The 27687-nt window shown below is 46.1% G+C and overlaps 2 protein-coding genes across 3 annotated transcripts in view; one reads left to right on the top strand and one right to left on the bottom strand.

Moving 5' to 3' along the window:
• The window catches only part of Dgkd (diacylglycerol kinase delta), a 99940-nt gene extending 94479 nt beyond the window's left edge, over nucleotides 1–5461 (top strand). For both annotated transcript variants that reach the window (XM_026412754.2, XM_026412755.2), the window contains 3 exons: nucleotides 1176–1293; nucleotides 2305–2435; nucleotides 3253–5461. In XM_026412754.2, the coding sequence (XP_026268539.1) occupies nucleotides 1176–1293; nucleotides 2305–2435; nucleotides 3253–3342 (339 nt within the window). In that variant the 3' untranslated portion in view covers nucleotides 3343–5461. The remainder of the gene's footprint in view (nucleotides 1–1175; nucleotides 1294–2304; nucleotides 2436–3252) is intronic.
• A 2248-nt stretch (nucleotides 5462–7709) lies between these two features.
• Usp40 (ubiquitin specific peptidase 40) overlaps nucleotides 7710–27687 on the bottom strand; it is a 63391-nt gene continuing 43413 nt past the window's right edge. The window contains exons 22-32 of the mRNA XM_077791153.1: nucleotides 24225–24261; nucleotides 22366–22430; nucleotides 20602–20676; nucleotides 18024–18144; nucleotides 15866–15960; nucleotides 14372–14490; nucleotides 13624–13689; nucleotides 12411–12621; nucleotides 12171–12266; nucleotides 10802–10896; nucleotides 7710–7905 (exon numbers count right to left, since the gene is read on the bottom strand). Of these exons, the coding sequence (XP_077647279.1) occupies nucleotides 7797–7905; nucleotides 10802–10896; nucleotides 12171–12266; nucleotides 12411–12621; nucleotides 13624–13689; nucleotides 14372–14490; nucleotides 15866–15960; nucleotides 18024–18144; nucleotides 20602–20676; nucleotides 22366–22430; nucleotides 24225–24261 (1089 nt within the window). The 3' untranslated portion in view covers nucleotides 7710–7796. The remainder of the gene's footprint in view (nucleotides 7906–10801; nucleotides 10897–12170; nucleotides 12267–12410; nucleotides 12622–13623; nucleotides 13690–14371; nucleotides 14491–15865; nucleotides 15961–18023; nucleotides 18145–20601; nucleotides 20677–22365; nucleotides 22431–24224; nucleotides 24262–27687) is intronic.

Raw genomic sequence — 27687 nt, forward strand, 5'->3', positions numbered from 1 at the left:
TGTCAATTCCTAGTGTAATTTCACTGTGCTTGGAGACATATTCTGTTGAAATTTACTGTGACTTGCTCAGTGGTCCAGAAGGTGGTTGGTTTTGTAAATGAGCCTTGTGTGCCGTTGTGTTGTTTACATTGTCAAGTCCCTTCTGACAGTTTTTCTACACACACACACACACACACACACACACATTTTGGTACTGGAGGTTGAACCCAGGGGTGCTCTACTTTGAGCTTACATCCCAGCCCTTTTTATATTTAATTTTTGAGACAAGGTCTTGCTAAGTTGCTGAGGCTAGCCTTGAATATGCGATCCTCTTGCCTTGGTCTCCTGAGTTACTGGGATTACAGTTGTGTGCCACTGCGCCTGGCTGTAATTTTTTTCTTGATTTATCAATTACTATATAACTGTTACCAGAATTACAGATGTCTGTCATATTTTCTGATTCTGTACATGTTTACAGTATATATTTTGAGCCTATGGTATTAGGTACACATAGGTTTTGTCATTATGTAAGGACCCTTTTAATCTTCAAGTCTACTTGCTTGGTATATTCTCTCCCATGCTTAGTACTTTCAGGCTTTATTTATGGCGTCTCTCTTATAAACAGCATGCCACAGAATGAGTACCTTTGCCTCCTTGTGTCCCTGGGGACATCTTGTGGAGGAGTGGCTGTTGCTGGCTGCAAGACAAGGGCCCCATTTCTCTGTGGCTCTGCCCCCCGTCCCCAACTGTTCCAGCATAGGTAGTGCATCCCCAGGAAAGGAGGCAGGACGCAGGAAAAGCCTCATCTAGAAAGGCAGCATACAACACTGGTCATCAAACCTCGTGATCCAACACGAGAAGGCTGGCTGAGCGGTCTGTTTTAATCATCTTCATATAGTGGCATGTAGGGGTAGTTAATATTTACAAAAATGCTTTCAGTCACGAGAAGAATGCCAATGTTATAAAAGTTAAAAAAGTAGAATGTAAAAATAGATGATATGACAATGACCACTTAAAACGTTTAAAAGACACGACGATCAGTAGTACATACAAGGACAAGTTAGGGAATAAAACCAAAAGAAAAGAGGAGGTGTCTCTTCCTACCCCTCCCTCCCTCCACCCCACCTCTGTAGGGCATGACCGAGGCCTTGATAAGGTAGGGTCTGACGCCCAGTGTTTCTCCTTCTCCCCAACAGAATGTGATGTTGGATCTTTCCAAACGCAGCCGCAGTGGTAAATTCCGCCTGGTGACCAAATTTAAAAAGGAGAAAAACAACAAGAACAAAGAAGCTTACAGTAGCCTGGGAGCCCCGGGTACCTGCCCTTCTCCTGCGTGTTTCTGTCTGTCCATGCCAGCAGTCCTGGCCTCTGCTTTCTCCCCCGGCTGCGAGGCCGTTCCCTGTGGTCCCTTTGCTGTGACTTCCAGTCACGTGGCTGCACAGGTCTGTCTGCAGCTACAGCACCTCCCCCTGCTTGCTTTCCCTGTCTAGGCTGGGTACTTTTGTCATGCCCTGTTCCCCCATGGAGACCCAGGGTGATGGGACACTGACCTGTCTGCCTTGAGTTGGGGCTTTGAGGTAGGGAGGACAGCAGAGGTGACAAGACAGACTTGGAGACATAAAACTCTGGACTCAGACTGTGCTGGGGTTCTCTGCCTGCTCCTTGTGAAAGGCTGCTGATTCCTGTTTGATTGATTCGTTGATCAAGGTCTTTAAGCCAGGAACCCCAGGCCACCAGTGATTGTGGGTGATGAAATCAATAGAAAACAATCCAAAAGGACATTTTTCCTCAGGGTCAGTAAATTGGGGTTTACAATCTCTGTCCAAAGAGCTGGCTGAGCACCGAGCTGTGTGTAGCCCTCTGGGTGCTGTGCAGGCCCCGACCTGGACTCTGTTGGGTGCGTTTGCCACCGTTCAGGGCAGCTCTTTTGATTGTTGTTCTTTGCATGTTTGACCAGAAATTGGGTTTCTGTTCATGATGGTGGCTGAGCCTGGAAAGTCTAACTGCCTCTCTCCCTTCCTGCTATGGTCCAGCCGTGAGAGCCAACACTGGCTTTTGGCCACACAAAGGTGTTGCCCCCAGTACTGGGTGGTGTCTGATCTCTCCTGGGACATGGGAGTGGCCACCTGGCAGGAACAGACACCAGCACTCCTGCCGCTCACACCCGAGCGGGTGGCTCCTGTCTCTTCTGCCCTGCACTGCACTACGGGAGGGTGCTTGCCTGTGGCTGGGTGGTGGGCGCCACTGCCGGGGCATCTCGGGCGCTGGCTGTCCTTGCGCTGGGCTCTGGGCACTCACTGCACTCGTGCTTTTCCGTCTCGACAGTTCACCTCTGGGGGACAGAGGAGGTGGCTGCCTGGCTGGAGCACCTCAGTCTCTGTGAGTATAAGGACATCTTCACGCGGCACGACATCCGGGGCTCTGAGCTCCTGCACCTGGAGCGGAGGGACCTCAAGGTACTTTCACAGGCTTCTTCTTGGAACCTGCATGGGGCTTCCTGGTAGCCCCTCTCAGCTCCGTCTTCTACCCGCTCCTGGCCAGGTCCCAGCATCCTGAAGTTTTGCACGGTTCTTGGCAGTGATGGCTGCACCTGCCACAGCCAGGAGAAGCTAGGAGCAGACACTGGGGTAGTCTTGATTTGCTTGGCCATATCGACAAGGGGCTGTGTGACCTCAGAAGCCCCAGGGGGTCCAGCCCCAGGCTCCCACACTTAGCAGAAGAGCTCCAGTGCCTAGTGGTGTGTGGGGTCCTCTGTGGTTAAGTTGTGAGTGGGAAGGATTTCTGGAGCCCTGTCACATAATGCGACTTCTCTGTGCTGCTCCTGGGCAGGTGCTGAGGTAGCTCGCCTCGTGCATGTGCCCCTGGGTCTGCACCCACTGCCCTTGACTTGTAGAGTCAGCCTGTGGAGCCTGTCTTCTGGGCATTGTTACTGGCCAAGTCCTGAGAAGGCAAAAGGCCACCGCCCCTCTTAGCAGTGCCTCTCCTGAGGCCACCTGCCATCCACTTGCTCCTAGGCCTGTGTTTTGATTTTTATCTTGTTGGATCTTTCTTGACGGCGGCGTCAGTGACTTGGAGGACACAGGAACGGTGTGCTAGGTGTCCATGCGATCGTGATTTGTGCCATTTCTGTCTGTTCCACTGTCGTCGTCTCTCTCACCCTCATCTGTGCTCAGGAAGCAGAGTGGGAAGGGTCCGCTGTACAGACCCATCTGTAGAGCCCTTTGGTCTGGGCCCCCTTCCTGGCATCCATGGTGGCTGTCCTCTCTGTTGCAGGACCTTGGCGTAACCAAAGTGGGACACATGAAGAGGATCCTGTGTGGAATCAAGGAACTGAGCCGGGGCTCCCCTGCCACCGAGGCCTAGCCTCTGCCTTCTCGGCCTGCATCCTCCGCTCCTCCCGCGACTGAGGCCCAGGGAGGACTGCCCCTGGCCTCTCATGGTGCTACTCCCTTTGTTAGTGACAGGAAGCCGCTCTCGACTCCCGTCCATAACAGCTCCAGGAGTCCTGAACATACCAACACAGCTACCTTTGAAACACCACCTTTCCCAGCTCAGAGTCCTGTTCTCACTGACCTGTCGTGGGCCACAGGGACTCTGGGTACCAGATGCTTCTGCAGAAACTTGCCTAGGCCCTGAGCCTGGGTTACCCTGTGGGCCCCTCTGCGTGTGCTTTGTTGGCCACATTGGTGGCACCGTCTCTGCCCCTGCTGGCTCTCAGAAGCATGGTTTGGGCTCAGTGCGTGGTGGGCCCCTGCCAGAACATTCTCTGTGCCTGACAGCCACCCTGTGGCTCTTCCCAGCAGCCCCGCGAGGCAGCCCACTGCTACTGCCCTGTTCATTCAGAAGGTTTTTGTTTCTAACAAAGGCTGTGCACTCTGCTGGTCTTGAAAGTGAACGGACTTGTTTTGAGTTCTGTTTGCTTTAACCTGCTCTAAAGAGGAGGAGAGCAACGTTCTCGTCCAGCCAAGGCAGCACGTGGTTCTGTTCCTCAGCTCTCAGGCCTTCCTCATTCGCTGCAGGCCTGCAGTCCTCCTCTGCATCCTCTCTTGGGCTGTGGGCATGGACATCCCTCCTGTCTACAGGATACCATGGACCTCAGGAGTCCCGCTTGGAGCGACAAGGGTGTGTGGGTTGGGGTTAGCTCAGTACTTCTGGGGAGGAGAAGCTTCCCGGGTCTGAGGAAGCTGTCTCTCTGTGGGAGAGTGTATGGGCTTCCAGGAGCACGTCCCTGGGTGGGCTGGGTCCTTCTTCCTATCAGGAGGCCCAGATTCTCAGGCCATGGGCTAGCATCTAGTCTCCTGCTGCCAGGCCTGGTGTCCCTGAAGGTTGTCTGCAGACTCTGGGCCAAATCAAGTGGTTCCCTGGGCTGGATGACTCTGGCCCACGACTCCTGCCCTGCCTCTGTTCGGGGATCTAGCTCCAGCGCCAGGGCAGGGCCGAGTCCTTCGCCCTTGGTCCTCACTGCCACTGACTCAGCCCTCTCTTTTTGAAGTTGGTTGTTAGGAAGCTGCCCTAGGGACTGGAAAGGTCTTGTAACATTGTAACAGCCCCCTCCTGAGGAAGGTGCCAGGCTGCAGCTGTACACCCGAGAGAAGGCAGTGTGAGTGTCTCCATGCACCGCCCAGCCCTTTAGTGGGGTGACCCCATCTAATGTGGGGAGGCTGGGTGGGGAGCTGCTCGGGGCACTCCAGAGGTACCTGCTGAGCGGTGTGTGGACTGTCCAGGGTCTGCAGGGTCTTGTGTGCTCTGCCTTGCGAACACTCCCCACAGTGGTCCTGCTGGGGGCCGGGCTCCAGTCGAGTGTGGAGTCAGCGTGTCTACCACAGGCCCAATTCCAGTGGTGCGGGTGCCTGGGTGGAGACCAAGCATGGACTTTGCCGCCTCCCTGAGGTAGTGTTGGTGGAGACAGTAGTCATCCAGCCCTGGGAGACATTTGATTTCCAAGTGGGAAAGGATAACCGTGGAGGTGACAATCCTGTGCCTGTGGTACTACAAGCCCTGGGTCAGACTGGACCTTAGGCTAGAAGGGGACACAAGAAGCAGCCGACAGTTGCACTGGGGCCACCTCAAGTCCTCAGTCTTCCTCTGGGGGAAGCACTGGGTTTGGGCTGGGGGTGTTACAGTTGGTGTTGTCAGTGACTCCAACACTGGTCACACAGAAATGCACCACAGTTCTCAGAGTCGGAAGCGAAGGGCCTAGGAGGAGCACTGATGGCCTGTGCCACACGCCTGGGGCCGAGGCCATGGTCCTCCTGTTCTGCCTTTCTTGGGTCAGCTGCTCAGAGTGTAGGGAAGGGAAGGGAGGGGCCGCTTAGGTCTTGGGGAAGAGGCCTTGTGCCCGGGTTGGGGCTCACCCCTCTATTTATAATCTTAATTTATATAGTGGCCACCAGAAAGCAGCCGCCTCTTGTATTGTTATGTACATAGCCCAGCAGAGCTGTAAATACCTTGTTCTGTGTATAAATAAACCAGCCTGTTTTGATCGTCATGCCCTGAGTCCTTATCAACTTTCCGGCGCATTGACTAAAATACTGGTTGCCAAACTGAATTCAGATTTTTTTTCAGCTGCTCTAAATATGGGCTGAATTTTGGGTGCTGAAAAGCAAAACAGAAAGTCACCGTGGGGTCTGGTCTCCTGGTTAAAAAACTGAGCCTGGGGGGTGGGAAGTTGAGTTGGGCCAAGGCGCTCAGCCCTGCGGTGCCTCCCTGAAGAGGACAGGGGCAGTGCCACATGCTGTTTTAAACTCCATCAGGGCCAGGCTTCAGATGTGGGCGGAGCTAGATGAGGGGCTGCTAGTGCCCTGTCCTGATAGGTGAAGGTGCTGCCATCACGGGTCCCTTGCTGTCGAGTCTGTTCCCAAGGGAAACCAGTGTCAGTGAAGCCACAGTTTTGGATTATTAGTAACTTTTGCCCCTGCCCTGCCCATTCCTGTTGCCAGAAGAACAGTCGCAGTTGAAGAAACACGTTTCCTGCGGCTCCACTCCTCCGCCAGCCCTACCCTGACAAGGAGGAGGACCAGAAGACATCCAGTTTCTTCCACTACAGTTTTCCCATGAATCTGGATTCATTTAAAACCCCAACATACTTGTTCGATTTCCAAAGCCGCACTGGCACGCTACTTCTAAATGCAAGCCATGTTTATTTAGCATTTGACGTGGGCCTGGGAAAGAAGGCCTCTACAGCGTATCTCAAGCAAGTAGAACACGAAGCAGATGCGTATAAAGGAAATGGAAGACTACAACTTTAAAAATGGTTTATTATTTTTTTCCTTAAAATAGCTTTCTCCCCATGCCCAGTTGGAAAACAAAAACAAAAAACCCAGCAAGCACCCAGGTGGGCGCCCCCTGCTGGCCAGCACTGAGAATATTTCAGAGGTTTGGGAAGGCCTCTGGCTCCTCAAAGCAGAATGTTTCAGCTATTACATTAATATTAAGATGGGATGAAGGCACGCTGGGAAAATAGCCTCAGTAACCAACACAGCAGCTGACAGCAGGCCTGGGCAGGAGCCACAGGACTGAGGCCTAGTTCACACATCATCGCACCCCTCGGGGCGTGTCTAGAGGACTGGGCCTTGACTTCCATGTTGCACAACCCCCTGGCTTGTAGGTCTGAACCCAAGTGCTTCTACAAAGACTGAAGACACCTGGTGTTGGGGGGATTGGGAAGGGGGAAGCAGGGCTACCTGCTGAGTATCCAGGGCTGAGAAGGTAGCAGCCACAGCAGGACAGCCTTCAGCCAGGGCTGCAGCCGAAGTGCTAAGCTGCATTGTCAGTGCCTCCCCATCTCGGCCCTCAGCTGTGTTAGTGTTAGGCAGTGAGGGCTGATGGGGAACTGAAATACAGGTGACCACCAGGGGGAGCATGTACATGACAACTCAGGATTGTGCTGGAGATGTTGCCAGTCCAGCACCCTAGATTGGTCAACTCTAATGCAGTGCTAGCTCTCAAATGCTATTTAAATCCCTTAAATTTAATTTAAATTGAATAGTTACCTGTGTTGAATTAAGGGGAAAAATTTTACTTTATACATTTTTTCCCCATCTGTTTTAATCAACTGAGGCTACTCAATGTCAACTGAGCCTGCCTAAGACATCTGGGAACCCACAACTGTGAGGCCTTGTCCCCTGGTCCTGCCTCCTACCAGCCTTCCAGCGGGAGAGGCCAAGGAACTGTGGGCAGCAGAGTATTCTGACCTCAGACCCCGAGGTGGGCCTCACCTGAGGCTTCCTTCTCTGTGGCGGTGTGCTTTGTGTGTCAGAGCCACAGCTCAAACAAGAAAGGTGTCACCTAAGAGAACCGTGTGGGGGACGGAGACTGGGAGGCACAGGTTACCCTTTCCTTCTGATATAAATAAGCACAGCGCCCTCTGCAGCATGGGACAGGCCATCAGAACCCACTTCAATGCAGGTTAAAGTGGAAGCAACTATACACATGTGGATCTTACACAAGTTTATCTTGAGTTAGCAATAAGCCACCTGTCCATACCTGTGGTTAATGCACAAGTGGTAAGCTTCCTGGAAAAAAGGCCACTGGGGTCAGGTGTGGCGTGAGGTCAACACTTGCATGGCTCCTGCACAGTACCTGGGTCTGTGCTGACTCCCATGGGCCAAGGTATGTTGTGGAGCTGAGCTATGGAGTACGTTTGCCCAGCCTGAGAAAAGCTGTCCCTGTGTTGGCAGGTGAAGACGAGGATCTGAGATCCGAGGATGCAGCCAACTTGTCACCCACAAACCACTCTCCTGCTTCTAAGGCATTGATGGTTAGCTGGCTTTGTGCAGAGCCTGGGCATTGTGCTGGGACACATCCTGTTGCAAGCGCTATCTGAAGCTCCCAACGTGAATAGACAGAGAAGCTTCTGGTCCTCGGGGCCGGGCAGGTGTCCCTGCACTGGAGACATCACTGCTCTGTGCACAAAGGACTTCTTGGCTGTGGGAGACAGAAGCCATCATGACTCGGTTGTGGTCCTCGTGCTGAAGGGTCTAGGGTGACGCCAACATACATCCCAATATCAAGGGTCAGGTTAGATCAGGCCGACATGGACATGTCTGCAGCATGGACTGGTATTTCCAGATTGCCCCCCAGAGGACTCCAGTTTACCTTCCCGCCAACCCCATGAAGGGGACAGTGGTTGCTGTACCCTGGCCACCCAGACTGCCAGACTCTGGGTCTCTTCCCGCCTACTAGTAGCACCTACTTTTTTTTCACATTAAACTCAACTCTAACATGCATGGTGCACACACTTCACACACAGCCCCACCTGTCCTCACAAACGCTCACACCTGTGGGACATGAGGCAGCTTCTGCCAGCCCTGAGAGTGCTGCCACTCTGACTCCCAGCAGATTAGTTCTTGCTGTGACCTCCCACCCCCAGGAGTAACCTGGGTGCTCTGTCTGGCTTCTTTTGCTCAATCTGATGTCTGTGTGGTTTGTGTGCGCGCGCATGTGTTTGTGGACACTCATGACTCAGATCTGTCCCCTGCTGTGCATCTGGACCATGCCTGGGACCTGGCCATAGTGAATCAAGCTGCCGTGTATCCTGGGTCCATGTCTGGTGGGCCTGTGCTTCAACAGTGTAGGAGCTGCCTTGTTTCCCAGGGTCCTTCTGAGCCCACACCTGCAAGCAGGGGACACTGTCCCAGGCACTGTGTGCCTGCTAGGCCACCAGCCTTGTGCTTCCCTCTGCAGCAGTGCTGGGGCGTGTGGCAACCTGAGTGGTCTCTTATCAGTGAGTGAGCGGTCCGCGCTGGCAGGCGGCTGCGCTTCCTTTCTGCGAACTGTCTGCTCAGACCTCCCGGGGGTTGGCCTGTCAGCTCTTCATGTATTTGCAAGTATGTTTCCAAGATTGTCAACAGCCTTACCCTTTGACCCAGTCCCTCTACTCACAGAACGAGCCCCAGATGGGTCCACATCTGCAGTCTGTGAGATGGGTGTCATTTCCTAAATGAGGGTCCACTCGCACACTGCAGCAACGTGCCACACTCCCAGCGTGTGCCAGGGGCAGCAAGTGCACCAGGAAATTCCCATGTCAAGGAAGAAGGAAGAGCATGTGCTCAAAGGCTGTGCATGTGACTGTCATGCTGGTCCCTGGGGGGGGGACTGTCTGGGGAAACAGGTGCAGGCACTTCATTGTGTTTGCATTTGGCAGCATGTGACTATTAACTCTCCGAAAAATAAAATGAAAATAATAATCAGCGTGGTCACCACATACCCAACAATGCTGGGATGGAGGAAGGCATGAGTGGTGGCTCTGAGGACACAACTGTTCTGATACCATGTGACTAGGACAGGTTAGGCTCAGCAGGTTAGACTCTTGGTGACAGCTACACAAACTTTTGTTTGCAAAAAGTGCTGCAGGAACCATCCGCAAGAGGAAGAACAGAAAGGATGGTGCCCGCAGTTCAAGGAGACATGGATGACTTCCCTGGAGGCAGCTGACGCTGGAAGGACTGGGGAAGGGAAGCAGAGCACCGTGTCCTGACACACTGCAACACAGACAGCTCTCTGGGCCTGGAAGTTCACGCCCACCTGCAGAACAAACTTCTTGCAACGCTCTGACCACTGTTCTAGGTACTGGGGATACAGCGGAGAATGAGAAGAAAACCTCCTGTTTAGAGAGCTCGAATTCTAGATCCTTCCATCCTCAATGCCCAACACGTGACCTTCATATTTCGAGTGTGACAGTTGCCTCAAGAGTTCTCCTGCTTCTTTCCCCCATGACTCATCCAACACAGAGCAGCCCAGCAGCTGCTCAGAACTACGGACTCCCTGCTTCAGTCCCTCCAGCCACACCGATATCTAGACTCTGAGCCACATGGACCTACCTACCTGCCTGGCCTGGGCCTCTGCCCCCTCCAGCCTGATGTCCCACAGCAGAGGGCAAAGCACGCTCACTGCAGCCATGTGCCTGGTATGCTGCTGCCCAAGGTGTGGAGGGTGGGAAGAGGTGAAAATTAGGAGGTGAGCAGGGGCCAGACTGGGCAGGTAGATCTGAGGCAGAAGCAGTGGAGAGTGTGGACAGAGTGAGCCTCACTGAGACAGGGAGCAGGAAGCTGGGAACGCAGGATCGTGCAGAGTGAACCTAGCTTCAGGAATTCAGTTGCAGGCCTGTGGAGTGCTCCAGTAGATTCTGGTGGGTATGCGTGGCCTGGAGCACAGAAGGGGGCTGGACTCTGGGAAGACTTAGGGCACACCTGAGTGTGGCAGAGCAAGCACCCAAGGTGGAAGTGAGTCCAGCAGGCCATGTGGGGAAAGGACATGTAGGAAGCCAGTGTGCATGGGACAGGTGGAGGGAAGGAGGCCCTGGCGGTGGGAAGGGGCACTGCACACTGGGGGAGGGTACAGGCACTGAGCAGTGCAGAGAAGTAGGATGAGGATGCAGAGTAGCCACTGCAGAGCAGCCAGGCTTTTGGGAACCTTTAAGAGAGTTGGAGAAGATGGTGAGGCTGAGGTAGCCAGGAGCAGCAGGGTGGAGGCGGCAGGGTGGGACTGGCACACCAGCTCAGGAGTCTTAGAATTTTAGGTGGTGGGGACCTGAGGGTATATCTGAGCAAAAAGACCCAGGAAACGGGGCAAAGTGGCAGGAGAGGAGAGGAGGGAAGAGAGTGCAAACTGGGGTCAGGTGGGAGGCCTCCCCATGACTCCTGCTATCCAGGGACTTCACACGCTCCATAAGAAGCGCCATAAGGAAGCCATCTGCAGGAGGCATGAAAAGGTGGGTGGCAGAGTGGTTGGTGTCACAGCACAAGTCCTCACCAGACTTTCCAAACAGGAGTAAGAAGCCAGGGGCCTGGGGAGGCCGTGGGGAGTGCGAGGCCCCAGTTACCTGTCCCTCTTCCCCCGAGGTAGCAGCTCCTGCTTCTCTTTCTCAGCATCGTCTCTGGCTGTGCTGAAGTCGTCACTGTCATCGACCAGAAGGTTCTACATTTCAAGAGTAAAACAGCTAGTGAGCAACGTCTCCATGTCCGTTTAGCCTATATTTTAAAGAGAGATGTTTAAAAAATCACCTAAAGTGACAAAAGGAAATATTCAGATTAATATAAACCAGATTATTAGGGATGTAAAATGTTCTAGTGTTTTATGAGAACAACTTGTGGGGGCTTCACAAGGGAAATTAATTCTAGCCATCGACCTTTGCCTTCCATTTTGTTTGGCTCCCACTGGGACTGAGCCAAACAAAAGGGGCTTTATGGGGACCCAGGTGGAAAACCATGCATGTTGACCAGCAGGTCTCTAATCTGCTGTGCTGGGAACAGCTGTTTGTTTTATAAATTCTGTTACTTTGTTTAATCAATGTGTTTCTATAGCTGAAGTGTGAGCTTCGACCTTGGCATTTCCCTCAGGGCTCCTTCACTGCAGGATGAGTGACAGAGCTTCCTTCTCCTGTTCCCTACACTCAGCCTCAGTTTAACCTGGGAATCCTTTTTGTGGTAAACCCTGACCTCCCGCTACCTGCCTCGGAGTTCAACCACAATGCAGGCCTCCAGGCCACATGGCAGGAAAGGGCAGTTCCTTGGCCTGGCCCTAGTCTGGTGTTAAGGGCTTCCCCACCCGAGTGGTCACATTTCAAAGCATGACTCTTGGGGTGTTAGCCTCAGTGACTTTGGGAAGGGATAGCTGCTGCTTGGTGCATCTCCTTGGGAGACAAAAACATCATAACCAGGATCGTCTCTTTCAATAAACTGGCATGATTACAATTCCTATTCCAAAGTTGTATATATTTTAAAAAATGGTGAATCCCTATAAAACAAACAAACAAACAAAAAAACCACCTCAGTCAATGGGATATATAGCCCTGCTCTCAGGTAGAGGAGAGAAGGCTACTATATATATGTATATCCCATGGTATATTCTTGACACTGCCATGCTTGCATTCTTTGGATAAATATATTTTGTTATCACATAGCAATATCTTTAAAACACGCTTGCCAGGCTTGTTTGCTAGTGTTTTATTATTAGAATTTTTACATCTATGGTCACAGGTGGAATTGGTCTAAATTTCCTTCCACTGTCCCTTACAGTTCTCAGGTCAAGGTTCCACTATTCTTACCAGACGTCTGCCTCTCTTTCTTACCCATTATCTGAAATGATCTCAATGGGGATCATTGTGTCTCAACGATCTGATAAACTTCTCTATGGTGTTATTTGATTCTTGTGTCTTGTCAGAGTGGTCAAATTGCTTTTAACCAACCCACCTTAACACCAATAGTGTCTCCATCTTTCAAGTAATAGGGTGCCCCTTGCAAAGTATCTTGCTTTTTCTTCTTTTTCCTCTTGGTAATTTGCTGGTTCTATAGGAAAATCAAACATCTTAAATAAAAATAAAATTCAACCTCAGATTCCTACTAAATAGCCCATCACTGTGAGAAACTGCAGTTGCCCTAATTGCTAGGCCAGGAAGCCCCAAGTCCTCTGGGAAAGCCCCATAGCATTACCCAGCTAGATATAGGAAGCCAGTCAAATTTTTCAGGGAAGTATTTGGCAATTTCAATTTTCTCCACAGGAAGAGAATAGAAATCGGCCACTCTCTGCCTCAGGGAGCCAGTGGTCCAGCCTCGGGAGGTGTCCCACACCAAGTCCACAGCAGGGGCGTAGGCCCTCTCCTCAGGGATGCGCATCTGCGTCCTCAGCAGTACGTCCTGGGGGCTGCACAGAGAACAGGATGCCAGGCTCAGAACCAACCAGGCACACAATGCCTGCTAGGGCGTGGGGTGGGTACGGGGCCAAAGCATCCCAGAACTCTTCTGGGTTTTATTTCAGACTCCCCTACACCCTCAATGCTGGCAGGAAACTTCTGTTCTCCCCAGGATTTCCTTCAATCCTGACGAAGAACAGAAGCAAAGACCCCGCCCTGCATCCAACACAGATCCTGGAGAGGCGGCAGCAGCAACAGCAGCAGCAGCGGGGAAAGGGGCAGCTGCGGCAGAGCTGAGGCCTGGGCAGGACCTGAACTCCTACGGGGAAGGGAACAGGAACCAGCCTGACAGGTTCAAGCCATGGAGCCCCCCAGGAAATGCTGGTTCAGAGACAGAAGTGGGAAGCTACAAAAAAAAAAGACAGTTTGAGGCAGACAATTATGTACCTGACATTAGGAACTATAAATGTGGATGCTGAGGGGCAGCCAGGGAGCACAAATGCAGGGCTCAGAGTTGGGGAAAGGGAGCCAGATAGAGAAAGCTCAGCAGGAAAAGGTCCCTGGGCAGGGGGAGGAGAAAGAGTATATTTAAAGGGAGGGATAAAAATCTAGAGACACAGACACTGTTACAGGATACAAGGTAACAGCCACAGGTGAGAAGTGGATGGGAAAAAGGGGAGAGAGATGAGGCGTGATCTCAACACTGCAGTCCCGTTACATGGTGTTTTAACCCAGAGCAGGGCAGCGCGCTGAGTGGTGTGGGTGACAGGAGCAGAAGTGGGCCTGGCTGGTCAGGAGCTGGGAGCAAGAGGGGCTCTGTTTTTATGGTGGCCGAGTTTCAATTCCAGACGCCAGAACTCCTAACACATTTCCAGAATACACTCTGTTTTAAGTTGCCAGACTACTTAGAGGTAGTGGGGAGACACCACTCGGACGTCAAGGTTGAGGGGTTGTGAGAGGCCAGCAGTGGTGAGAAGACGGGCACAGGGCTCCACCTGGGCAGGAGGACTCACCCCAGCTGCTCCTCCTCCTGAAGGGGCTCCAGGCAGATCTCGGGTCTCCGTCCTAGTTTATATTCCCTGGTAATAAGCGGAACAAAACAACACTGGGGGGAATAGCATTTGATTTTTCAAGACAATGATTCTTTTTTTTTTTTTTGCTAGTTTTAAATTTCTTCCTTAAGCAAAAGGCTGTTTTCTTATGTAAGAATGCTCAGACTTCTGGAAAAGGGGAAAACTCAGAATCCTTGCTGTGGGGTTTATTTAGAGACCCGAGTCATTCCCGACTAAACAGGGAGGTCGTGCTCTGTGAAGATGCCAGAGAAATGGTCCACTGTTTGGCCAAGATTGAGATTCTCACACCCTTGCTATTTGGCTCACAATCAGAACTGATGTAAAAGAATCCCACAGGAATGCTTTTTCTAAGGCAAATGACAGTTACTATCCATGCCCCCAACCTGCTCATTCAAAGTTCCAGAAGGCTGAGCAAACACTTCCTGAGTGAGAGACAGCTTGCTCTTAACTTCCACTTCAAATTTTTTTATGTTACAGTCTCTGGAGCACAGGAGAAACACACAAAGCTACATTTATACTTAATGAGCAAAGATGACGTTATCCCAGAGTTAAATAATCCCAGAAGTGTCATCTGCCTCCCAGATGCCGTCACCTGACTCAAAGGAAGAGTCTCCTCATGGGGGCTCCTTGGCCACCCAGTCCTGAGGGGCAGCAGGGAGATACAGCAAACTTCCTGCAAGACACCTACTTGAGCCGCTGCCGGTCAGTGCGTAAGAGCCTGCCAGGGCGCCTGCTCTCCACCGTCCAGGCTCTGAGGAGGGCTGGGGCAGGGACGGCAAGCTCTGAGGAAGAGGTTAAGGCTCTGGCCTAGACAAAGAAAAAAGACATTTCTTCACTGGTTTTAAAAACACTCATTTAAACGAACGGAATGAAGCAGTACACAATGACATCGGAGGGAAAGCACACCTTAAGTAATGAGAAAGTCTATTTAAGAACTCACAGGAGCCAGGTGCAGTGGTGCACACCTGTAATCCCAGTGACTCAGGAGGCTGAGGCAGGAGGACAGCAAGTTTGAGGTCAGCCTCAGCAATACAGTGAGAACCTTGCCTCAAAATGAAATTAAAAACAAAACGAAAACAAGATCCCCCGAAGGACTGGGGATGTCACTGTAGTGCCAGTGATAGAGTGAGGCCTTGGGTTCAATCCCCAGTACCAGGAAAAATAACAGGAATAGCTAACTCTTAAGTTAATCCTAAGAAATTTTCATATTCCTCACTGCTGAATTGGCTGGAGAAATAGGTAAGTTGCCTGTTTCTACATATGAGCCAAAAGCTGCATTTTAATCATGTTTTCAAACTCCACAGGGAGTTCTATGTGTGATTTACAAGAGCAGAGCCGCTCTGCGTGCTGCACAGTTCCCGGCTGTGTGCACTCCCAGCCAGGTTACTTCTCATCCTGAAATACTTCAAAATCCTTGCCTCTAGTAAGTAGGCCCAAACACTCATTAACCTAATGCAAGAAAACAAATATCTTCCCAATTGTCCTCACCGGCGTAGTGACTGGCTTTCTGAAAGAATGTTATCTCATACACTGAGGACACACATGAGCCACACACCAACCACTGCTAGGCATACAGAGGCCCTGCATGCTTTCCTTTAAGTAAAAAGCAAGTTCATATCTGTCCATGAGAGCAAGACACTTCTTCAGCTCTCTGGGTTATGCTCCACTTGGCCTTTCCACTTGGACACAACTCGCCTTCTCTGTGCTCATTAACGCACAAGAAAACATCATGACATCCAGTTTAGCATCCTAACACAGAAGCTGGTACCTGCCCCATGGGAGACTGATAACACAACTTGTATCTAACGACATTTAACATATGGCTCACAACGGTACAAAACAATGTCAAGTGAATGCTTTATGGATGTTTCAATAAACCACGTTTCCCTAAAAAAATAAAAATGAACATAAGCCACGAGTTGCTAAGAGTAGATTCAAACACAAGCACAGCATGCCTGTCAGCATCAATAAGTGAAAGCCACGAGGGCAAAGGCGGAAACAGAGTCGGGGCTGTCTGGCCGCGGTGTCCGCTGCCTGCTGGTACTTACCCCTGAACATGGCACAGAGCAAGTGCCATATCAGAACAGACTGTAATTGAGGGAAAGGAAATAGAAGAACATATTAATATCTCACTGGAAGAAGCCATATCACCACTAACGCCCACTACAGGAAGAAGTCTGACCTGAGACTTCAGGTCCACCAAAGCAGCATCTTCTGAGATATCCATGTCTCCCAAGTAGACGAGAGAAACTTCCGCAGCCACATGGCCAGGGGCACCTTAAAGGACAGAGGTGGATGTTTGGCAGGAATTTAAAACTTATTTCATATTTCTGAAAGACACTGCCATATTTTGACATTGTAATGGCTTTATTTGACATTGTAAAGGATTTTGATATTGTAAATAGGTTTACTAAAAAGTCACTCAAGAACCTCTAAATCTGAATCCCTTTAATCAGCTCCCTAAGGATTCACTGCCTGGTGAATTAGCAATCAGGGAGCACGCTGATGGCAGAATGTTCTGGGGAGCTTACCCTGGTAATATCTATCTATAATGTTCTTTTCCAAATTCTTCCTTTCCTCAAAGAAGAAACTGCTGGTAGGCCACCCTGCCTGTGTTCTTGACATGGCTTCCTTCTTTCTTATGACTCTGATCTCAGCTGGAGCCTCTTTTGTGTGCATATATAGTTTCCTCTGCATTGTCAAAACAGAACAGGAATTTCAAGGGGTGCAGCCCACCTGTCTTGTGTGTCTCCCCAATGCCTGATATGGTGGGTGTCATATACTAAAGGCCCAATAACTGTTTGTGAAATGAAGAAAATCTAAATAATAAGACCTTTCTGAGTATTTTCCAAAAATGGGAAAACTAAAATGCTCTCTGGATATAAAAGCTGCTAATTTTTTTTAAATATTTTTTTCAGTTGTAGATGGACACAATATCTTTATTTTTATTTGTTTATTTTTATGTGGTGCTGAGGATTGAGCCCAGGGTCTCATGCGTGCAAGGCAAGCACTTTACTACTGAGTTACAACCCCAGCCCAAAAGCTGCTAAATTTTAAATTCAGAATATTGTCTGTCATTTTTGCCTTAATGAAATGTTTTGCTTACTGTTGGCTATACTGCTAATACATAATAAGAAATTACAAATGAATTATAAGTAAATAAAGCGAAAAAGCCCTGTTTGTGAGTGGTCTTGTGTCTCAAGGAAACTTCAGGCTGGTGCTACCTGAAAGGATGAAACATTTCCCTCTAGTTATAACAAAGAGGCATTATCAAAAATGAATCTTCTTAATTTCATGGAGAAACATACTGATTATGCATGCTTTAAAATAATCTATAATTCAACTCTGCATGTAATTACTATTTTATTACCCAAGCATTTTTAGGATTTGTTTACAAAAATGAATGCAACCCAAATAAAAATAACTTTGTCGATTTCACATCTATTTTAACATATTTTATTACTCTACATACACAGACCTAACTTCAAACAATAAGTAGAGAATCTGACTCATTTATATTAAGTTCATTCTGAAGAGGTTCAAAAAAATAGAATTATAATACATAATACCTTAAGGCACAAAAAAAGCTAAATAATTAAGCAAAGCACAATAAAAAGAAAAATATACCTGAAAACTCGGCCCTATTAAAAGAATATTTTCTTGGGCTTCAGGGTGTGGCTCAGTGTCTACAGCATTTGCCTTGTGTGTGTGAGGCTCTGTGCTCCATCCCCAGCCCAGCACCAGCAAAGTCTCTTTACCTTCAGAAGAGATTTAAAGGTGTGGACAGAGGAAGTGGAAGCCCACACTAAGGCAGTATGGTCACTGCCAGGGACTCTGCCCACTGCAGCGTGTTCACTGCACCCGAGAATGAGACAACACTGTACTCCTGCATTTCTTCTCCAAGGAGTGAAATGCCAGGTGTTCTAGAAGCAGTTCTTGGGGACGGTTGGGGGGGGGGGTGGTGGTGCGAGGAAAACGACGAAACACACAGGATGTGAATCCCAGCTCTGGCTTCTGTCCAGTGGACAACGGAACAGGCCGAAGCCCCAACATTCTGATACATGGCGATAAGGGGGCTTCTGTTGCTCTGAGGATCTTGAGAGCTGATATCTAAAAGATCTTTGAAAAAGTATCATATATTGATATAATAATAAGATATAGTGCTTTACAGAGTTGCAAAGCACTGCATGAGATCAGGTGGTACTGTTATTAAAAAGGAATAAACAGGCTTTGGTTTTCAACCTTGTGTTTTTCAAATAAATGTCTGTTGACTCCAGAGCAGAAGCGGCATTTCACTTCTCCATGACAGGCTGGATGTGGAAATTTAATTCTGTCCTCACCTTGGGTACTAGCAGCTCTCCAGCCATTGCCTTGAGAAGAGGTACAAGGCTGGTCTTGACTCTCCCAGTGTCCTGAGTGACCACGAGGCTGGTACCACCAGATGGGCACCTTCAGGAAACCCTGAAAAACAGAGAGTGTGTGTGTATGTATCTATATATCTATATGAATGTGTGTATAATTTTTTTTTCAATACTGTGAACTGAACCTAGTGGTGCTCTACCACTGAGCTACTTCCCAGATCTTTTTTAAAATTTGAGACAGGTTCTCACTAAGTTGTTCAGACTGGCTTTAAATTCATAATCATCCTGCCTCAGCCTCCATGTCACTAGGGTTACAACATGCACCACCATTTCCAGCTAGAACTAAACATTTTAAATTGCTGTGATGTACAAAAATTAAGGAGAATCTTCACTTAACACTTCCACACAGAGAAAAAAAATTATGGATGGCATAAAATGTACTTAAAGTTGTTATTTTTCCTTCTCAATTTGCCAACTGCCATGATTATACTTACTGTTTTTGCCTAGAGATGCCACACCACTGCTTCCAGCACTGAGAGCACCCCTGGCACAATGCATTTGTTAAATGAAGCAAACCACATGAAACAAACCCATTGTCTTCATATATGCCCCATAAAGTCAGTTTTACTAATTTAGTTCTTCCCACTTTTTTTGGTACTGGGAATTGAACCTAGGGATGCTTAACCACTGAGCCACACCCCAGCCCTTTTTTTGTATTTTATTTAGAAACAGGGTCCCGCTGAGTTGCTTAGGGCCTTGCTAAGTTGCAGAGGCTGTATTTGAATTCACGATCCTCCAGCCTCAGCCTCATGAACCACTAGGATTACGGGTGCGCGTCACTACACCTGGCCCCACCTCTTTTTTTTTTTTTTTTAAAGTACAGAAGAAATTAGATTCATTAAGAGAGAGAATAGGTTGTAGTTACAGAGCTCATTCCTGTAAAATATTTAAAATATATATATTAAAAAATGCATAGTACAATCTCTTAATTAAATTGATGAAGATTAACAAATATTCAACCTAAATTAAATTAAATACATGTTAAGTCAAAACACCCAATTTCCATTTTTTTTTTCACCTAGCAGACTGTCAAAACCCAGAAAATCGAATAATATGCTATGTTGGTGAAAATATGAATAAACTTAAAGCTCATGACCTGTGGTTTTTGGACAGGAATTTAGTCATATCTGTTAAAATTTAAAATCCAAGTCCTTTGAGTAAGCCATTCCACACTTAGCAATTTACTTTCTGATACATGTGCATATAATAAGAAGCCATGTATACAGGGGTATCCAGTGCAAATTTTTTATGGGAGCAAAAACTATGACCCACGGTCCATCTTTAGAAGATGTTCACATTATTGTAGGCCATAATTTTGGTGGGACAATTTCTGTTCTAGGAATTTATCATACATATGCAAAATAGCACCTATATATTTTTTAATAGTGTTTTTCAAAAAAAAGAGACTTGTTAAATAAATTATGGGATTAGGGGCATAGTTCAGTGGCAAGAGTGCTTGCCTACTATGCAGAGTGCCCTGAGAATATCTCCACCTTTGAAAAATAATCCCAGTGACTCAGGAGGCTGAGGCATGAGGATCAGAAGTTCAAGGCCAGCCTCAGTAACTTAGTGAGACCCTGTCTCAAAATAAAAAATAAAATGACTGGGCATTTAGCTCAGTGATAGAGCCCCTGGGTTCAATCCCCAGTGCCCCCCCCCCGCCCCCACCCCCCGCCAAAAAAAAGTAGTGACATGCAATGTTTATAAAAGAGCAATAAAATAAGTCCTCACATACTTTGCCAACAAGGTTATTAATTTAGTAGGACTAGTTAGGAAAACAATTTGGCAATATGTAGCATCAAATCTTTAAAGAGTTCATGCCTTTTGAGTTAGTAATTCCACCTTTATTTTGTGTGTATATATGGTATTGCGAATTAAACCCAGGGTTGCTCTACCACTGAGCTTCATTCCCAAGTTCCTGAAGTATGAGACTAACCTGAAGGAGGAAAAGGTAGGTATGGTAATCGATATTTTAGTCTAAAAAGGTTAGGATGGAGACGTTAGGTTTATTTGGAGATGATCTTGCTAAATTACAGGTTGGCCTCAAACTTGAGATCCTCCTGCTTCAGCTTCCTGAGTTGCTGGGAATACAGTGTATGTCACCACTCCCAGATAGAAGGTTTTATATTTAAGTACTAATTGTAAGAACAAAAATATTTTAAATAAGCTAAATTTCCAACACTGGGAATATAGGTGAATTAAACAGCAGTTAATCATTACCTTGGATATAACTATTTCTGGGTTTTATAATCAGGTTAAAATGTTAACTATAAAAAGGATGAAATAAAATTTTTACATAATTGATTTTAATTTTATTTAGAAATATTTATAGGAAGGAAATATCTACCTATAAAATATTTATAGGTAGGATTCTGGGAAAGTTCTCTATTCTTTTTATGACTATATTTCCCTAATTTCCCACAATGAGAATATAACACCTTTGTATTCAGAATGATAACTGTTATTATAAAATGTCTATTTAGAGGCAAAATCTTACCGGAAGAGGAAGTTTTCCTTCAATTAAAAGCAATGTGTCTCCAGAACATATCCTAAGCTCTTGCAATGTTGCATCCTGGGAACACAGAAATTCTTTTTTGTCACTTAAGACTTCTGAGAGGAATAAACACACCATAGGCTCTTTTTTTTTTTTTAACCTCTAATACATTTTCAAGAAATAAATAAGTGAATAACAAAGTAGATACTGAAGACAAATGAAGTAAGCTAGGACTACAAAAGCAGAATGGCATTACATGTTAAATTGTGGTGTGTAAACCCTTAAGTATCTTCAAAGGGTTGAGGATAGGGAGACAACCAAGATGGGTGAGGACAGACTTGACTTGTGCCCCATGAGATTTTAATCATACCTAAAATTGTGTGGGGGATTTGGAAAGCTAGAGGGCTCCAGAGAAGAGGATTTCTTATGAAGAAAAGAACAAGGGCAGAGTCAAAACTGACAATAACCATGGTTTATTTCAGCAAAGAAACTGAGAAACTGACATCTGAGTGGGAAGTACCAGTTGAAGAAAAATGGGAAAGAAATTAGTCTGGAAAAGTGGGCACCAACCGAAGGGATGTGGAACAAAAATAAAGGCGGCACTCAAGACCAAGGTGGTTGAAATGCCTGGGCCCAGGGAAGCCATATAGAGAAGAGGCAAAGGGTGGCTTGAAATGGGAGCCAGCAGGAAAATGGCCAAGGAAGGGCTGGAAAGGCTGGCAGGTTCCTGAAGTACGAGACCAACCTGAAGGAGGGAAAGGTAGGTATGGTAAGCGATATTTTAGTCTGAAAAGGTTAGGATGGGAAATAAAGGGCAAATCTAGGAGAAGACAGTTTTGAGGGAAATGACTTTAATATTAGATGAATTGTTTGATACCGACTGGGGAAATAATTTTTCAGATAGTGAATAATTCACTATCTGAATCAATATTCTCATATCCAAACCAGGACTCAAAGACTTGATCTTGTCTTATCAACTGTTTGGGCAGAGTATTCCAGAGGAAGCCCCAGCACCCCTGCCCTCGACTGTTCAACGCAGCTATTAGTGAACAGCAGGCAGGTGAAGGCTGGAAAAGGGCAGCTGACCACAGTGTTTCTGGAAGAAGCTTCACTTGGCCTCCTTCCAAGGCCCTGGGTTTGGACTGGGAGGTTTGGTGCTATTTGGGCGAACAATAAGAAGCTTAACAAGATTCAAATTATCCTGTGATAAAACTATTCCTAAACTTACCCTAAGAGTTTGGCTGCACCCAGAGTTTGGACCACTACCAAGTGATTATCTGGTAAGATGAATTCTACCATCATTTACTTACAGAGAAACTCTGAAATTAAAATATGAAGGGGTCAAAAATTCAGTGTGGGCTGGGAATGTGGCTCAGTGATAAGAGTGCATACTTTGCATGTGTGAGGCCTTGGGTTCAAACCCCAGTACTGCCCTCGCACCCAGAGTGTGCTTTAGATGCTTTCATGAGCTCCAGTGTCCTCTGCTCTCTGAAGTGCTCTGTTTCCTGGTGGAGCACTGGTCTAGGACATGCTCTCTCACCAGCAGGGCCAATCACGGATGTCAGAAACACCTCCACCTAGCCCAGACTTGCTCTGTATCAGAAAAACCAGTCAAAGAAAGGGAAAATAAATCTTGCTTAGCTTTTTGTTTCCTAAAAAAGAGTGAAAGTTTTCTCTAGAAATTTTTTTATATGAGTCGGGCAGGAAGGGGAAATCCTATATGAAACGCAATCATCTTCAGAGCAGAAGGTATGGAAATCCTCTTACTTCTCCACATAATGGCTCCCCAGCTTCATAGCACCAGTCCATTTTTCTTAAATGCCACGCATCTCCTATGAAGAAATCAATATTAGGATGAAAAACCCCAGAGAGTATAAGAATTCAGTAGGAATAACCATTCTGGATAAATGAATGTCAAATGGGGCTTAATCTGCTAATAATCATTAGTTTTTAAAATGATCTCTTCCAGAGCATGAAAAGTTGTGTTTTCCTGCTCAATTTGGTTAATTTGCTTTCTTTTTCACCAAGAACCTGTGAATAAAAACAACATATTCATATATGTATTTGTGACTAAAAACACTTGCTTCTATCATACAATATTTACTTTGTACCCTTACTCTTTTCATGTGTACATATATACAGATCATATATCACTATACATATAGACATACATATATATAAGTATCAAATCTCTTGTAAAAACAATTTTTTAAATTGTCAATGGACTTTTATTTTTATTTATTTATATGTGGTGCTGAGAATTGAACCCAGTACCTCACACATGCTAGGCAAATGCTCCACCACTGAGCCACAACCCCAGCACTAAAGATGATTTTTGTCATAGCTGAAGTATATGCTAAAATTGCTCAGCAACTGCAATTGTACAAGAAAATTCCTCCTCTTAGCAGTTAATCAAACAACAAAGCACTAGAACTTTCTGAAGAGTATCTGAATGAAACTGATGTGAAAGAAAATTTATAAATGTTAAATAGACTTAAATCAGATCTCTCTTTTTCAGTACACTTGTTTGCTGCTCATTCCCCAAACGAGAACTTTTTTTGAATGGGGAAAAAGTTGAATGGGGAAAAAATTAGAAACCCTGATTATTACAAACAAACAAAAACCCCAGCTATTATTTGATGAGCAAGATGCTGTAGCACCAAAACCATCTAATGGGCAAAGGAATAAACACAAAGTTCTTACTCATCTCCACCAGCCAGTCTCTGAACCCCTGCAGCACACTTTTTTGTAGATCCTTTTTAACCATTAGTTTTAAATTCAGAAAGATTTGTATCAATTTCAAATTAATTTAAGTACCTTACAAAATTACTAGTCAGTTAAAAGTGAGCACCATTAGTCCACAACATAGCAGGTGGGAAGAACCTGGACCTCGAGAGCAGAGGCCTAGCTACTGGCTGGGGAACTCTGGAAAGCCATTTAAGCCTTCACAGCCCGTTTCCTTGTCTGTGAAATGGGAACGGGTGACCATCCCCCCCTGGGAGGGCTACTGCTGAGATTCAATGAGATTCAATGAGACACTGCCTGTGTACTTCTACAGGACAGCCCTATATCCAGAGCACGTGAGCATCCCTTCCAGATAACACACTGGTGCCAACTTCAATGGTGTCTGAGGGACAAACTGTTTTAATAAAAGCAGCATGATTCCTCATCAAGCTCAGTGACATGACTGCACCCAGGAAGCTGCTGTAAGTTACTCTGGATTAATTTTTTCCATTCACATTCCATTCCCTAGTCTATTATACACATATATTGACATGAAATAGATGCACTGAAATTCTGACTCAATAAGACTAAAAATGTTTCAGTGGAACTAGATGTGGATAACTCCAGGTGGTAAAAATCTTAGCTTTCTTTCTTTTACATCCTTGCTGGATTCTATCTAGGCTAACCCTAAAACTACTTTTCTTTTAGTTTGTAAATAGAACCAGGAGAATTCATTATGAACACATAGAAATTTAAACTACTTTTTTTTTTTCCTGCAGTCTATAAAACTTTTTTTCCACAATCCTTGTGAAAAAGAAAGTTTGAAAAGTTTTTATTAGGCTTATATAGATAATTGTTTGAAGAATGTGGATAAGATTATGTCATCATGATAAATAACTTACCTGGCAGACTAGATTTCTCAAGCATTATCTTTAAACACTAAAAAAAAAAAAAAAAAGTTAGTTTTTGTTTCTGAATTATAGTATAAGAAGAAACACCCTTTTTGAACCCAGGGCCTTAAGTCTGATTATATTCATCATTCTTAGACAGACAAAGGCACATAGAATTAAGATGATCGACAAGCCAGCTCTCTTTCCTAGGAGCTGGGAGGGGGTCAGTTCAGGGAGGAGAAACATTTCCTGGTGTTTCCAACCAGGACTCAGCTCCAAGTTTCATTTACTGCCTTCTGTGTCTCTGCCACGACTTCCTTCCCATGAGGATTAACAGTGTGATTTGATCAAATTATTGATAAGGCTGGTTTCACAGATACATAATAACCTCTGAATCCTATAAAAGGAGATTGACCTTTATTTAGAAGCCATTAAACACAAATGATCACACATAAACTCACAAGGAAAGAATTGTGTAAGTTGTGCCCTCATGGTACAATGCAAAAATGTGAAAATATGAACAAAAGTTTTAATAAAACAACTTTCTAACTTTTTGAGGGAAAAACATGCCAAAGTAAATCTTGGGTCAAAAGTAAATAAAATTTTGTTTATACTACCCTAGAGCAAAAGGAAATAAAAATAAGGATGGTCACTCTTGTACTGCTCAGAATAAGAAAACAGTGGCCATTAATCAAAATATCTATTAATGGGTGAACATTTAAAAAATGAAGATATATCTTAGCAGTTCAAAGAATAAAACAGATTTATATGTCGTATTAGATGTTTAAAATATTTTAAGTGAACTTAAAAAGGTCTAGTATGTGCATGAGGCATGATACAGACAAAGTGAGTTCTTCATTCCTTTATGTACCCTGGCAAGTGCTCTGGGAGGACACCTCTATTGATAAGCACATGTCAGATCATCTCAGTGCCTTCTATATAAGGGAGGTGGTGATCAGCAGAGACTTTTAACCCCCTGAATAAATTTATGGTTAGTTGTATAAGTATGTGTTTACAGGTTATTTAGAAAATAACGCCAATGATAACACAATAGTTAAAGCATGGGTGACGGGGACAAAGCTATATTCAAAGAAAACTGCAGCCTTAAAGGCTTTCCTTAAGGGACGAAAACAAAAGAACATTCATCTTAACTGTGTTCCAGGCAGGGGACCCGAACTTAAGGGCTTTGGAGGAAAGCAAGGAGGCCAGCAGTGGGGCAGGGGCTAGAGTTTTGAAAACAAAACAGTAAATCACTCAATTTCCTTATAAAAATGGACCCTGGGAGGTTCAAGGCTAGAAGCAAGGAGATCAGTTAAGAACCTGTGGAACAGTGCAGATGAGTAACAGTGGTGTGCTCGACAGGGACACAGCGGTAGAGGGAGCGAGATGTGGCCAGATCCTAGCAGCATTCTGATGGCAGAACCAACAGAAGGTCCTGAAAAACTGGATGTGAAGTAAGACAAGGAGAATCAAGGGGGCATAAAGGTTTTGGCCAGAGCAAATAGGAAATTGGAGCTGCCATTAGCTGAAGAAGACAAAAACATGTGTGGAGGACATTTCAGGAGGCCAGGAGTCCTGCTGGGGATGTGCTCTAGTTTGGATTTCAGACAGCCTCGGTGGCAGTTGGATGCTCTGGGGCTAGGCCCGGTCCAAGTATATCTGTAGCAGAATGCTCAAAAGGCAAGGGGGAGAGGGGGAAAGAACAAGCTGCTGAGAAAGGTGGGCTGGTGGACTGGAAGGAAAACCTGAAGAGCTTTAACTTCTCAGTTCGTTAACTTCCCAGAAGACAGACAAAAACTCCTAGTACAGCCAGCAACAGCGTGGAGTGCTGGGAGCAGACAGGATGCACACAGCAGGGTGAGAACAGACTGGATGCTCGTGGATGGGCGCAGCAGTGAGGGGGCCCCCTGAGGCCTGAGGAAGAGCTACATGGAACCCCAGTGGGGCTCAGAGAGCACAGGAAGAAAAGGATGTGTGTCACTCTTCAGAATAGTTTTGTGGTTTCTTTGAAATGAAAAAATACATGTTAATAAAGGCCAATAAAAGCTGAATGTGGTGGCACATGCTTGTAATCCCAGTCACTCCGGAGGCTGAGGCAGGAGGATCCCAAGTTCAAAACAGCCTCAGCAACAGAGCGAGACTTTGTCTCAAAATAAAAAATAAAAAGGGCTGGGAATGTGGCTCAGTGATTAAGCACCCTGGGTTCAATCCCCAGTACGTACGTACAGACACACAGACACACAAAAGGCCAATGAAAAATTTGGAACATATTTATAGTCTAGAATAAGGGTAAAAAATGTTTTACCATGGAAAATTTCAACTGCATGCAGAGACTAGTAAAATGACCCTCCTCAAGTACCCATGATTCCAATTATTGCCATGTCTAGTCTTGTTTACATCCACCTCCTGTCCTTCCCCCAGTTCTTCTTCTTTTATTTCATTTTTATATGGTGCTAAGGATCAAACTTAGTGCCTCACGCATGCTAGACGAGTGCTCTACCAATGTGCCACAACCGCAGCCCTCCGTTCCTTTTTATTTTTTGAGATAGGGTCTCACTAAGTTGCCCAGGCTGGCCTTGAACTTGTGATCCTCCTGTCTCAGCCTTTTGAATTGCTGGGATTACAGGTGTGTGCAACTGTGTTCAGCTTCCCTAGATTCTTTAAAAGTAAATGCCACTGTCATTATGTACAATTATAATGCACCAATAAAAAAATGGGGAAAAAATAAAAGCAAATGCCTGATAACATATTATTTCATCTATAGTTAGCATGCATTTCTGAAAGATAAGGATTCTTTTAAAAATATAAACCTTAAGTGATCAACGTCTTCAGAACTTAAAAGTTTTTCAAATTAAGGATTTGTAAATAACAACAAATACCCAGTTCAAATTTCCCTACTTTCTCTTTAGTCAGGCTGGGCATGGTGGTGCACGCATATTGAGACTAGAGGACTACAAGTTCAAGTACAACTTAGAAAGGCCCTAAGCGACTTAGTGAGACCCTGTCTCAAAAACAAAAATAAAAAGGGCTGGGAATGTGACTCAGTGGTTAAAGCCCCTGGGTTCAATCCCCAGTACAATAAATAAATATGTGGGGGCTGGGGTTGTGGCTCAGTGGTAAAGCACTTGCCTAGTACATGCAAGGCCCTGGGTTCGATCCTCAGCACCACATAAAAATAAATAAAATAAAGGTATTGTGTCCAATTACAACTAAAATATATATATTAAAAACAATATAAAAATAAAAAAAATTGGTGGTCAGATCCAGTAGCTCGATAAGACGCATAGGTTGTTGTTTTTTTTTAATATATTTTTTTTTGTAGTTGCAGATGGACAAAATGCCTTTAATTTACTTGTTTATTTGTAATGTGGTGCTGAGGATTAAACCCAGTGCCTCACACATGCTAGGTAAGCACTCTGCCACTGAGCTACAGCCCCAGCCCTTTTTTTGTTTTTGTAAGGGTATCCTAGAGCTT

The sequence above is a fragment of the Urocitellus parryii genome, chromosome 1 (assembly GCF_045843805.1).
Source record: "Urocitellus parryii isolate mUroPar1 chromosome 1, mUroPar1.hap1, whole genome shotgun sequence".
Lineage (NCBI taxonomy): Eukaryota > Metazoa > Chordata > Mammalia > Rodentia > Sciuridae > Urocitellus > Urocitellus parryii.